At 45.7% G+C, this 14,565-nt stretch overlaps 1 protein-coding gene across 1 annotated transcript in view; it reads right to left on the reverse strand.

Annotated features, from left to right (window-relative positions):
• Positions 1-7,452: 7,452 nt before the first annotated feature.
• Positions 7,453-14,565, reverse strand: part of LOC141162484 (uncharacterized) — an 86,599-nt gene continuing 79,486 nt past the window's right edge. Inside the window, exon 15 of the mRNA XM_073648651.1 lies at positions 7,453-9,457. Within this exon, the coding sequence (XP_073504752.1) occupies positions 9,420-9,457 (38 nt within the window). The 3' untranslated portion in view covers positions 7,453-9,419. The remainder of the gene's footprint in view (positions 9,458-14,565) is intronic.

Raw genomic sequence — 14,565 nt, forward strand, 5'->3', positions numbered from 1 at the left:
CTGGGCAGGAGGTGTGGCATGCACAGGATCCCTGACCAAAGGACCTCCCACCTGCTCTCAGACATAACATTACATTACTGTGGAAAACCAGACCCCTGGGGTGCCACAGAGGTTTCGCCCGGTCGGACGCATATGACGCGCCCCCTGGGCCATATTCTTTAGGGGAATACCCGGAGCCGGATCAGATGGGAGTTGTAGTCTTCCGAGTGGCTGTGACCCGGTCCGTGCCCAGGGTGTCAAGCTCAGAGTATGTGGCAGTCCTACAGATGTTATAAAGTTCTTTATGTCGACTACGCCACCCGTTGTATTGCGGTCACTATGGCCGCCGCTGCAGCAGGGTCCGCTGAGGCTGATGGTGTTGGTGCAGCTTTTGGTAGTATAACCCCCAACGGGTGGGGTATAGCCTCAGGGGGTCAGGTGCAGAGGATGGGGGTTGTGGTGGTGCAGCATAGATGTTAAGTGAAGACAGAGTCGGGTTGTGCAGTTTAAGGTATTTACTCACTGCTGATGTTCCGGTCACTCCAGCTTCAAGTGACCACCCGAGCCGTGCTGCGTCCACCAGGTCCTGGATTCAGCAAACCCCCAAACAAGTCCGGAGCGTGACCCTGAGCTCTCCTTCTGTCCTTTCCTCTGGCCGTCCCCACTAGTGATCCACCTAGGTCCAGCTCCCTCGGGCCTTCTGTTGGGAGACCCTTGGCCTTGGGTTCCCTGACCCTCCACGTGGTATGCCTTCGGGGTGGATGTGGTGAGTGGCCGTGGCAGACGCTGCCCACGGCCTCCGGTCTCTGGCTAGGGTGTGCTTTTGCCCCCACCAGTTTGGGATCCGGTACCCTATTGCCGACTCTTCACCCGGGGATTGAATTTGGGTTCTCAGAGTCCTCTCTTTGTCTCCTCTGGGTCTTTCCTTCTCTGCTCCACTCTCTCTCTCTCTCTGGGGCTTCTCTGCTCCTCTTCCTCCTCTGACTTCTCTCTGCAAAAGGCTGGCAGACTGACTGACCCTGTTCTCTGATGGTGCCCACCTTATATACACCCTCTATGTGTGAGCTCAGGCGACCAGCACCCAATGAGCTCCTATCTTTACCCAGGCTGCTCCCCCTATCTGCCCCTACACTACTTGGGATGTTCCACCCCCCTCCCACTCCAGCCAGGAACAGACTCGGTCGTACCTGCACATTTCTAAGTGGGAGTACCGTCGGTCTGCTCCTCGGAAATGGGATGTGTGTAGTGCATGCAGCCTACCGAGCTCAGGTCCACACTCCATCCTTACCCGGGAGTGGAATATCACACCTCTGGGTTGAGGTGCAATACCCCTGTAGCAGCCGAATCCTCAGGGTGCTACATTCCCCCCTGGTAAATCACAGCACGTCCTCGGGCTGTAAGACATAAACAACACCAAAACATACAAATTTTTTTTTTTCATATCAACAACATAGTAAAAACATATAAAATAACATACATTAGCAGCATCATAAAACTTTTCATATAAAACATTCTCGTCGCCTCTGGCTCCTCCTCCGGTCACTGTGCAACGTGTGACCGGGTACAGTGCGACAGTCTTTTCTTGAAAAATGGTTTTCCTATAAAACCGGTAGGGGGCGCTTTAGGAAGCGCAACTATATACAAAAGGGGTAGTGGCCGCTCTCAGTCCTCGGCCAGGTATTAGGGAGGAATGACCGCTCTCAGTCCTCGGTCAGTGGGATTTAAGGGTTAAACGGGTAAACAGTTCACACTTGCTGGTCCCAACGGGGACTATATTAGCAACAGTTACAGTTCACGGAGCCCCGACGGGCAACTATATACAGCTTCTGCTTCGCTGTACTTAACGACGACGTCCTCCTGCTCTTTCTTTATGGTTTCCTTTAGCTTCAGAACAGATCTTCTCCCAGATGCGGCACTCTTGGTTTTATGGGCGCGGTGGTGGTGGCGCCCGGGTTGCCTGGGCCTTGCGGCCAGGCCTGGGGTATCTGGAAGGTGAAGGGCACCGTAAGGACGGCGGCGCCCTGGGCTACTTGGCCCTGCGACCAGGCCGGGGGCTCCGCGGAGGTAGGGGGCGCTGTTGGTATTGCGGCGCCCGGGGGTACTAGGCCTTGCGACCAGGCTGGTGGTACTTCCTGCTTGGTCACGCTCGGGGTCGAGGCGTGTGACGTCACAGGGGTCGCGGCTCCCGTTTGAGGCCTAGTCTGCGGCGGTGACGTTGCAGCGACGGGCACGGCAGGATAGACTTCGGGCTCTGCGACGGGGAGCTGGGGCAGGTACGCGGTTTCCCGGTTTGGGGTATAGACGTCCCCTTTACCTGCCTCCACTCGTTCGGCTCCCTTCTCGGCGCCGTCTCCGGCCTTCAGTCCTCCCGCGCCATCCTCAGAGGCGGTCTGTCTCCTCGTCTTGGGTGGCGTGCTCCGCTGACAGGTCTCGGTCTGCTGGGCCATCTCACGGCTCCACTCTGCCAACGTCTCTCGCTGCACCCGGGCCATCCTCCTTGCGAGGCCCTCCAGAGCGGTCTGTGCACACTCCCGGTCTCGGGGGAGCTGTGCTAGGACCTCCACTAGGCCTAGTGGGGTCGTTGTTCCCAGCAGGCTCCTGACCAACGGGTCGGTGCTGCTCTGCTCTCCTTCTGTTGTCTCCAGCAGGCTCCTGGCCAGCGGGCCGGTGCTGCTCTGCTCTCCCTCCTCTGTTTCTAGCAGGCTCCTGGCCAACGGGCCGGTGCTGCTCTGCTTTCTCGCCATCTCCGGGTAAGCTCCTCCGATACTCTTCTCCAGGCTTCTTGCCTCCGGGTGCGCTCGCTCCAGACTGCTCCAGGCGACACCCATCTTTGCTCTCTTCTTCTCAGTCCTCCCACTTCGAGGGCGGTCCCGGGGCCACTTGGTGATTGTCAGCTCCAGGGGCAGTTCTTTCACGCTGACAGACACCTCTAGCATCACAGTCTCTGTTGGTGGGGGCGGTTTCCACTTTTGGCGCCATTTTCGGTCCTGGCCCACGATGGGAGGCGGCCTCTTACCACCCTCTGGCACGCCCATAATGGCGTCCGCTCTGACAAGGCGGGAAACCTTTGGAAATGGCGGGAATCGTCTCCCAGTGGCGGGAAACTCTGCAAATGGCGGGATAAAGCTGTTAATGGCGGACAACCGGCGGGAATCGACCTGTGATGGAGTCCGATGGCGGGGACCCTCCGGAACCGGCAGGAGACTTCTTTTTGAGGTAAACTTGTTCTTTTCTTCAGGCACGCAGTACCCGAGTGTTGCGGGCACGTAATCCTGCCGACTACGCCAAAGTTGACGCGCCCCCTGGGCCATATTCTTTAGGGGAATACCCGGAGCCGGATCAGATGGGAGTTGTAGTCTTCCGAGTGGCTGTGACCCGGTCCGTGCCCAGGGTGTCAAGCTCAGAGTATGTGGCAGTCCTACAGATGTTATAAAGTTCTTTATGTCGACTACGCCACCCGTTGTATTGCGGTCACTATGGCCGCCGCTGCAGCAGGGTCCGCTGAGGCTGATGGTGTTGGTGCAGCTTTTGGTAGTATAACCCCCAACGGGTGGGGTATAGCCTCAGGGGGTCAGGTGCAGAGGATGGGGGTTGTGGTGGTGCAGCATAGATGTTAAGTGAAGACAGAGTCGGGTTGTGCAGTTTAAGGTATTTACTCACTGCTGATGTTCCGGTCACTCCAGCTTCAAGTGACCACCCGAGCCGTGCTGCGTCCACCAGGTCCTGGATTCAGCAAACCCCCAAACAAGTCCGGAGCGTGACCCTGAGCTCTCCTTCTGTCCTTTCCTCTGGCCGTCCCCACTAGTGATCCACCTAGGTCCAGCTCCCTCGGGCCTTCTGTTGGGAGACCCTTGGCCTTGGGTTCCCTGACCCTCCACGTGGTATGCCTTCGGGGTGGATGTGGTGAGTGGCCGTGGCAGACGCTGCCCACGGCCTCCGGTCTCTGGCTAGGGTGTGCTTTTGCCCCCACCAGTTTGGGATCCGGTACCCTATTGCCGACTCTTCACCCGGGGATTGAATTTGGGTTCTCAGAGTCCTCTCTTTGTCTCCTCTGGGTCTTTCCTTCTCTGCTCCACTCTCTCTCTCTCTCTGGGGCTTCTCTGCTCCTCTTCCTCCTCTGACTTCTCTCTGCAAAAGGCTGGCAGACTGACTGACCCTGTTCTCTGATGGTGCCCACCTTATATACACCCTCTATGTGTGAGCTCAGGCGACCAGCACCCAATGAGCTCCTATCTTTACCCAGGCTGCTCCCCCTATCTGCCCCTACACTACTTGGGATGTTCCACCCCCCTCCCACTCCAGCCAGGAACAGACTCGGTCGTACCTGCACATTTCTAAGTGGGAGTACCGTCGGTCTGCTCCTCGGAAATGGGATGTGTGTAGTGCATGCAGCCTACCGAGCTCAGGTCCACACTCCATCCTTACCCGGGAGTGGAATATCACACCTCTGGGTTGAGGTGCAATACCCCTGTAGCAGCCGAATCCTCAGGGTGCTACACATACATATTCTAGAATACCCGATGCGTTACAATCGGGCCACCATCTAGTACAAATATAAACCAGACAGGTGCAGAAGGGATCGGACCCGGCCATCTCTTTAGAGTTTATTAGTGATGTACAGTAAATGTTACACCTCTGTGACAATATCTAGAGGAGGAGGCAGCTGCTGATAACCAGCAGAGAAAGATATTCAATATAAAATATAATACTTTCATTACACATAATAATGATGCACTCAGCTTATGTTCTGTTCACACCTGCGTTATTTCTGTATTTCTGCTCCATTATAGGAACGGAAGTACAAAAACAATGGCAGTTCCGGATGTTCTGCCTGTCGGACAGCAGTGGGGCCACAGGGACTATAATGAGATCTGTCTGGTTTTAGAAGGCCTGTTACCAAACTGCACTACACATAGTCCAATAGCTGTAGGATAGATTTCAGAAAGGACAGAACCCCGGTTCTCCATCCTTTAAGCCATTCTGGATAGGTAGTCGCTATAAGGAACCTTTGATGAAGCAGGTCCAGATAGTCATTAAAAATCTCCTTCAGTTTTTTTCCAAAATGTGATTTACCACTTGTTATAAGAAGGCTATGTGAACATCCCTTTGAACTTCTTAAGGAAATTGCTCTTTCTATCTAAATTGGCAGTTACATTAGCCAAAAAGGACTAGTGATCTGAAAGCTTTGGCTGTCAAAGAATCTTATTAGTCCCCCCATGTAGATAATTTTGTGTCTGTCCATTGCCAGTATCAGTCAAGAGCTGGACCTGACAGTCTTCTGCCTCAGAAGAGGACAGGTGTTTACAGATACTAAGCCTAAAAATGCATCTAAAATTTACCTGTCTGGGACTGAAAGTGTGGCTTGTGACATTGAGCTCTATTGTTGCCTGACACAGTAAGAAAAGGTAAGTATGTGTTTATTTTTTATTTTAATTTTTCTTTAAGTACAGGTACTATGGTACCCGGGTCTGGACGAGAGTCTCCTCTTCTCCAGACCCGGGTACCATCCGCACATTGAATCGCTTAATATCCGCATGTGTACGTGTAGTCATGCGGATGTTATGCGATTCAATGTATGTCAATGGCAGCTAAAACGCCGCGATTCCGCAAAATTAATGGACCTGATGCAGATTTTTCCGCAATAATAATCCGCAGCGGAAATCTCCGCAGCATGTGCACAGCACATGCGGATTATCATTGGGAACCATTGCAGCAGTGTTTCCGCGGCGGAAATTACACTGCGAAAACACTTAAAAAACGCATAGTGGGCACACAGCCTAACTGTAACTGTCAAGCTCTGTGAATCTATCCATGACGTGTAGCTGCCAAGCCTAAAGACATAATTTATTGTGTAACCACTGAGTTGTGGTGGAAAAATAAGCTCCCATAGGAAGGCGGGAATAATGTCCACCTTTACGGCCACCTCTCTATCCTATGAGAGTGTGCACACTGAGGCCCAGTTCTTTAGATAACAGTATTTGTGTGTCTCAGTTCTGAGATCCGAATCTGTGAGACATGAGTTTTTATCCAGATGACTATAGAGTTTTATGTTTGATCTACATTTGACCCAGCAAAACACAGACAGTCCCGGTAGTATGTCTGTCACATGCATTATGGCCATTGAAAGTAGCCAACCTGACATCACCTGCCTTAGTTTCCATTCACTTTTTTAAGTCTTGCTTCCATCTAAGTAAAAAACTAATGTACTTTTTCTATAGACATAGAGTTCATCATGATTATCACCACCACTCTGTCACACTGTTTAGTGGCCGCTGCCAAGTCCTGCAGATTAGCTACTATTATTTCAGTAGTACCTGCATTTATTATTATTTAGCAGCCTTCATCTCGATCTTGAGCCATGGCGACTTGATGGATGAACGATCTGTAGGAAGATCCATCTTGTGCAGCCTAGATAGGTCCACCAGGGTCTTCTCCGTTATCTTCATAGTATCAAGCCATCAAGTTGCTGGTCTTCTTCTTCGCCTTGTGTCTTCTATTCTTCCTACCATGATGTCCTTCTCCAGTGATCGCGCTCTACGTATGATGAGTTTAAAGTAGGCAAGTCGTAGCTTGGTGATCCTTGCTCGACATTTCTGGCTTGATTTCTTACAAAATGTATTTTTGTTCTTCTTGCCATCCATGGTATTGATAACATCCTTCTCCAGCACCAGATTTCGAAGGCGTTGATTTTTCTTCTGTCTTGTTTCCTTATTGTCCAGGTTTCGCATCCTTATGTCACTGCAGAAAAGACCAAACTATGCACGAGCCGTGTCTTTGTAGCCAGTGAAATGTTCCTCGATTTGAAGATCTTGTCCAGTGTCCTCATTGTTGTTTTGCCCATAGTTATTCTCCTATTGCCTTCCGGTGTCGTTGCTGCATCTTGAGTGATCATTGATCCGAGTAAGTTGAAGTCCTTTGTAACTTCCAGTTCGTCGCCGTCCATCTTACATGTGTGCTGGTCATACCTCGCAGTAGTCAATATCTTTGTCTTCTTTGTATTGATTAGCAGTCCCTTGTTCGAGCTTTCCATTTTGACCCTCAATAATAAGTCCTTCATTCCATCTATCAATGTTGTATTGTCTGTGTATTTAAGATTGTTGATGATCGCCCAGAAATTTTGATCACTTGTTTTTTTGGGGCAAGTCCATTCTTCCTGAAAATAGCTTCTGTGTATAAATTGAGGAGAAATGGTGACATGATGCAGTCTTGTCTGATGCCTCTATGAACTGTTTAATGGTACTTCTTTCGGTTCAAAGACATACCTGGTAGCGGCCATTAAACAGTGCGATGGAGAAGTAGAATCCCGCCCCATCCTGATTCTAATGAAGTATTCTGAGGATGGGTTATCATAAAAGTATGATCTTAAGAATCATAGTGGTGTAAAAACCATTTTCAGGTATTTTGTATTTCCTGAGAACCCCTTTAAATGTATAATAAGGTATATACAAGAAACCAGACTCTGGTTCTGCTTCTGCTTTCAAGTTTATTGTTCACATTGAGCTTTTTATACATGTGTATAAATGCGTATGACGATTAATCGAGGCTGAGACGATTCCTTCACATTATCATTGTCCAGTTATATCTAATAGTTCACTAATACAAGTGTTATATCCATATCTGATCCATCAATATTAGCAGTTAATCTATGGAATGGTCACATACATTCTTACAATATACGATTCTTTGTAAACTGTTATGTAGTAGTTCAGGCGCTTATCTAATCCACCATGGGAGCTGGCAGTAATGCTGCAACACAAGGGAATGCCTGCCGTGCTATATAACCCCTAAGATACTTCTGTTGACTTATCCGCATCCTGTTGCCCATGGCTGTGATGGTATCCAGAGATCGAACATTGGCCCCTCTGGTCTGCCATTATAGTACATCTATTAAAGGAGATAAAAGCATTCTTACCTCCCGAACAAGCAAAACTCCTCCACTAGGTGTGCTTCAACCATGTGACATTGGTTATGTCAAGTGACCGCTGCAGCCCATCAACGATTATTTCATCAGATGAAACTGTTCCATCTGACAAAAGTGCGAAGGCTGCAGCTCACAAACAGCGGCGGATATTACATAACAAATAATTTCAAGAGATCTCCGGGGGCAGCGGACGACTGATGCCAGTCCAGGAGGTTAGTAAGATTTCTTCTTATTTTATTCAGCACATTGAGGGCATTGAATCAGTGTCCGGTAGTGGATAATCCCTTTATGTCCTACCAATAGGATGCAAGCTGACAGGTAATAATAATTCATGACAATTTTGAAGTATTACAGTATATTACACCAACAATCAAAAAAATAAACATTTAAAGTTAATAAAATATTAAAAATTTTCCAAAAATATTGGTAATGCTGCAATTGTAATGGCCCACTAAATAAAATTAGCATGTTCTTTATACTGCAGAATGAATGTAGTGAATAAATTAAAAAAAAAACACAAAGTACAAAATTGCGCTACATCCTGACAAAAAAATGTTAAAAAAGTCATCAAATTGTTTACTCAGCCCAAACTAATAAAAATGGAAACTAAAACTTAAACCGCAGATAGTGATGAATATAGAACACACTACAAATATCTGATAGTACTATATAACCTTCTTATCTTTCTATATATTTTGCTTGTATAATGTGTCTCCAGGGGTTATAAAAGTCAAGTAGAAAGCGTTCACACAATGTAGTTTTATATTTTGCATTCTTCCTCTGTAACTGGGGCATTCATATGAGTCCGAGTTGCAGAGGATCTTCACTCCAGTGGTGCCTTTGGCAGAGCTGATATGGGGCCAGTGTTCTTGTGATCACTGGGTACAATGGCGCTCATTGATGTCTCAGGGTCCCCTCTTGCCTCTGACATTTTGGCACCCGAACTACTGCTGCTTTATTGCAGGCGCTTTGAACCCAGACCATACATGTAGGATTATAGCCCAAAACAACTCATTGCACCTTTGCGCCACATGGTCCCATATTAATTCTTCGCAGTAATATATTAACTAGGGTCTCCAATAACATTACAATCTGCTGATTCTGAAAATGTAAAAAATAAGGTCCCAATAATTTTGATCATTTTCCCAGCATGTGCATCTGGTGTCCCTTGGCAGAGAGTAACAAAACCGCTCCATTAATATGAATGGAAACTTATTGTACTTGCTCGCACAACACTAACCTGGTTAATTTACAGGTAGCACTATAAAGTGTGTACATGACTTTAATATCGATGACCTAAGGATAAGCCATCGATATATAACATCCTACACAAGACATCCCAGGACTTTTCCCACAGTCTTTCTGAGAACGTCGTACTCTAGGAATAATTTCACACAAGTTTGATCATTGCTCAGTAAAGTATTGTATGGACAAAGAAAACAATAAATCACAATCCCACAGAAAATGATGGAGTAAGACGATGAGTATCTTGGGATTGTAACGATCCGTCTCTTAAGTATTACTTCTGCTTTTCTTTCTGCTTCTTGTTTTCGACATCTGTAAAGTAACAGAAATTCACAATGAAAATTGTTATCAAATCTACATATAGTACCATGAGAAATATAAACATATCAGTATAAAAACGTGTACATAAATGTGAGTATAAACCAAACTGTGGAAATGTTTAGGCAGGTATGGAAAAAATGCTGCAAAGTAAGGATGCTTTCAAAATTTGAATTGTTAGAGTAACCGTTATTTTAACTATTTTCATAAATCAATAGTACACATAAAAATAAAGAACTTTTGTAATATATCTAATTACAGAAATCTGCTTTCTTTTCTTATCTTGGACTGATCTTTCATTTTCAAAATTCTCAATTCTGGGGTAAAATCCATACTCGGTGAGGACAGATTGCTACATTACTGAGATACGAGATGACCTTTTCTTAAGGCCCCGTCACACATAATGAGATCACTAACGAGATCGTTATTGCGTCACGGTTTTGTGATCGCTTGGGAGATGTCAAACATGCAGAACTTCCCAACGATCTCAGCCACCCCGGCGATCTAACCAACGATCTCGGCGGTCGTTGGGACGCTTTCACGCAGCAGCTATTTCAACGATCCACACCTTGATAGGGACTGTACTGTGTCACAAAGGCGTGCATAAAATTACCTTTCCGCGCCCCCCTCATCTCCAATTGGTGGACACTACTGCGTTCTGATTGGGTGGCCTTGGTTTAACACTGCGTCTCCGATCAGATGGGATTCCTACTATGTCTCCATTAAAAATAGAAACTCATTCGAGACCCCAAACAATACCCACCTCACTAAAGATGCCTGGTTTCTTCAAAGTGGAGTCACAGCCGGAGAACCCTGGTGGGATCTGAAAAAAACAAGGACGCAGTAGCGACCACCAATCGGGGACGAAGAGCGCAGAAAAGTCCAATTCATGCACGCCTACGTGTTTCAGTTCTGAATCGCTAACGAGGTCGTTGATAAGGTGTCAAATACAGCGATGCACACTGCCCAGCGGGAGCGCAACGACCCAGGAATGGTCCAGGAAGCTTTGTAACGATCAGCGATCTCACAGCAGGGGCCTGATCGTTGCTACCTGTCAGACATAACGAGATCGCTAGCGAGATCGCTATTGCGTCACCAATACCGTGACTCATTAGCGATCTCGCTAGCGATCTCGTTATGTGTGACGGGGCCTTTAGTGTCCTCAATGCTGAGAAATCCAGGCAGATAATTATCATGTGATAACATCAGTTGGACAAAGACCCCAAACATTCAGCCAATTTCATTAAAAGGGTTGGCCACTTTATCTTTAACCCCTTTACCCCCGAGGGTGGTTTGCACGTTAATGACCAGGCCAATTTTTACAATTCTGACCACTGTCCCTTTATGAGGTAATCACTCTGAAATGCTTCAACGGATCCCCCTGATTCTGAGACTGTTTTTTTCGTGACATATTGTACTTCATGGTAGTGTTAACATTTCTTCGATATCACTTGAGTTTATTTGTGAAAAAAATCAGAAATTTGACTAAAACTTTGAAAGTTTCGCTATTTTCGAACATTGAATTTTCATGCCCTTAAATCAGAGAGATATGTCACACAAAATAGTTAATAAACAACATTTCCCACATGTCTACTTTACATCAGCACAATTTTGGAACCAAAATTTTTTTGGGTTAGGAATTTATAAGGGTTAAAAGTTGACCAGCGTTTTCTCATTTTTAAAACAAAATTTACAAAACCATTTTTTCAGGGACCACATCACATTTGAAGTGACTTTGAGGGTCCTTTATGACAGAAAATACCCAAAAGTGACACCATTCTAAAAACTGCACCCCTCAAGGTGCTCAAAACCACATTCAAGATATTTATTAACCCTTCAGGTGCTTCACAGGAGTTTTTGGAATGTGGAAGAAAAAAATGAACATTTATTTTTTTTTTCACAAAAATGTTACTTTAGACCCATTTTTTTTATTTTCTTAACAAACCCCAAAATTTGTTGTACAATTTCTTCTGAGCATGCAGATACCCTATATGTGGGGAAAAAGACTGTTTAGGTCCACAGCAGGGCTCAGAAGGGAAGGAGCAATATTTGACTTTTTGGAATGTAAAATTTGCTTGAATAATTAGCGGACGCCATGTCGCGTTTGGAGAGCCCCTGATGTGCCTAAACAGTGGAAACCCCCCACAAGTGACACCATTTTGGAAACTAGACCCCTCAGGGAACTTATTTAAACGTGTAGTGAACACCATGAACCCCCAGGTGCTTCACAGAAGTTTCACAGATGTTTGTAACATTGAGCCATAAAAATAAAATGTTCACATTTTTCCCACAAAAAATGTTTTTCAGCCCCCTATTTTGCATTTTCATAAGGGTAACAGGAGAAATTGCACCATGCAATATGTTGTGCAATTTCTCCTGAGTAAGCCAATACCCCTTATGTGGGAGAAAACCACTGTTTTGGCGCACAGCAGGGTTCAGAAGGGAAGGAGCGCCATTTGACCTTTTGATTGTAAAATTTGCTTGAATAATCAGGGGATGCCATGTCGAGTTTGGGGAACCCGTGATGTGCCTTATCATTGGAAACCCACCACAAGTGCCACCATTTTGGAAACTAGACCCTTCAGGGAACTTATCTATATGTGTGGTGAGTACTGAACCCCCAAGTACTTCACAGAAGTTTATAACGTTGTGCGGTAAAAATAAAAAAATCTAACTTTTTCCACAAAAATTCACTTTTAGCTCCAATTTTTTTTATTTTCACAAGGGTAAGAGGAGAAAATGGATCCCAAAAACTGTTGTGCAATTTCTCCTCAGTACGTCGATACCCCATATGTGGGGAAAATACACTGTTTTAGCGCACGGCAGGGTTTAGAAGGGAAGGAGAACTGTGTGACTTTTTGAATGCAAAATTGGCTGGAATCAAGAGCGGACGCCATGTTGCATTTGGGGAGCCCCTGATGTGCCTAAACAGTGGAAACCTCCCACAAGTGACCCCATTTTGCAAACTACACCCCTCAAGGATTTTATCAAGGGGTACAGTAAACATTTTGAGCCCAGAGGTACGACACAGAATTTGATAACATTAGGTCATCATATTGAATAAGTTGTCATTAGTCTTGAGCGCAAGTGCTCTCTACTTGAGTTTGTATCCGGTACTCAGGTATGCACCATGTATCGCGGATGCTCAAGTCCCCGTCCCACATGTTTCATGGTTGTTAGACACCCCAAAAAAAACATGCGTGGATCGCTCGTGCATGGCAGGCAATCCCCGCAAGATTTTTTTGGCTGTATAACAGCTTCAAAACATATGGCGCGAAGAAGACTCGAGCATGTCACTCAAGCATCCGCAATACTCGGTGCATACTCGAGCACCTGATGCAAACTCAAGTAGCGAGCACTTGCGCTCAAAACTAGCTTCCATATCGTCATTATTTTTTTTCTTTACTTTTGAAAAAATCCCAACCCCAACACAACCCTAATCCTAGTCCAACCTTAGTCCAACCCTAACCCTAGCCCAACCCTAACCCTAGTTCAATCCTAACCCTAGCCCAACAATAACCCTAGCACATCCCTTACCCTAACCCTAGCACAACCCTAGCCCTAGCACAACCCTAGCCCGAGCACAATCCTAACCCTAGCACAATCCTAGCCCTAGTACAACCCTAACCCTAACACAACCCTAATCCTAGCCTAACCCTAACCCTAGTTCAACCCTAACCCTAGTTCAACCGTAGCCCAGCCCTAACCCTAGCACAACCTTAACCCTAGCACAACTCTACCCCAACCCTAGCACAACCCTAACCCTAACAACGCTAATCCTAGCCCAACCCTAATCCTAGTTCAACCCTAACCCTAGCCCAACCTTAACCCTAGCCCAACCTTAACCCTAGCACAAACCTAACCCTAGTACAACCCTAGCACAACCCTAACCCTAGCACATCCCTAACCCTAGCACATCCCTAACCCTAGCACAACCCTTACCCTAGCACAACCTTAACCCTAGAGTTTATTTTTTATGCCTTTTCTCTTGCGGTATAAGTGATGAGACAACTTTATTCTTCGGGTCGGTGCGATTACACCGATACCAGATTCATATCGGGTTTTTATGATTGACAGCTGCCACACACTAATTACTTTTTTTTTTTTTTGCAAAGGCTAGTTTTTGCATCGCCATATTTTGAGAGCTATAATTTTTCCATATTTGGCTTGTTTTTTTGCGGGACAATTTGACGTTTTTATTGGTAGCATTTTCGGGCATGTGACATTTTTTGATTACTTTCCATTCCGATTTTTGGGAGGTAGAATAAACAAAAACCAACAATTCCGGAATTGTTTTTTTTTTTTTTTATGCCGTTCCGCGTGTGGTAAAATTGATAAGGCAGCTTTATTCTTTGGGTCAGTACGTTTACAGCGGTACCACATTTATATTGTTTTTTTTATGTTTTGGCACTGCTTTTAGACAATAAAAACTATTCTATAGGAAAAATAATATTTTTGTTTTGCTTTATTCTGAGAGCTATAGCTTTATGTTTCGTCTGATGGAGCTGTATGGCGGCATGTTTTTTGCAGAACAAGATGACGTTTCCAGCGGTACTATTTTAATTTACATTCGTCTTTTGATCTCGTTTTATTCCTTCTTTTGTTTGGCTGTATGATGATGAAGCACAATTTTTTGCTTTTTTTTTTAGTTTTATTTTTTACCGTGTTCACTAAAGGGGTTAACTAGTGAGACAGTTTTATAGGTCAGGTCGTTCCAGATGCGGCGATACCAAATATGTGTATGTTTATTGTTGTTTTTTTTTTCCAGAATATTTATTCAGGGGTACAGTATATTTTTATTTTTTGGGGGATTATTTTTTTCATTTTTTTTTTATATTTTTACATTTTTTTTTTCACATAGCACCGGGTGTCAGCTGTGAGAATCAGCTGACACCCAGCGGTGATCGCCCCGCATAGCTTCTGTGCGGGCGCGATCACATTGTGCAGTAATAGTACGTACTTAGTCCATAAGGCCCAGGTCACAGGGATGTACTATTATTGACAATGTCAGTAAGGGGTTAACGATGTGTTGGGGACATGATTTTGTGGTACTATTATTTATGTATGACAGGTACTCGTCCTGCTCTTGTTAGTGCAGCTTT

This window comes from Phyllobates terribilis, unplaced genomic scaffold (genome assembly GCF_046119375.1).
Source record: "Phyllobates terribilis strain yellow unplaced genomic scaffold, ASM4611937v1 Scaffold_9__5_contigs__length_417890890, whole genome shotgun sequence".
Lineage (NCBI taxonomy): Eukaryota > Metazoa > Chordata > Amphibia > Anura > Dendrobatidae > Phyllobates > Phyllobates terribilis.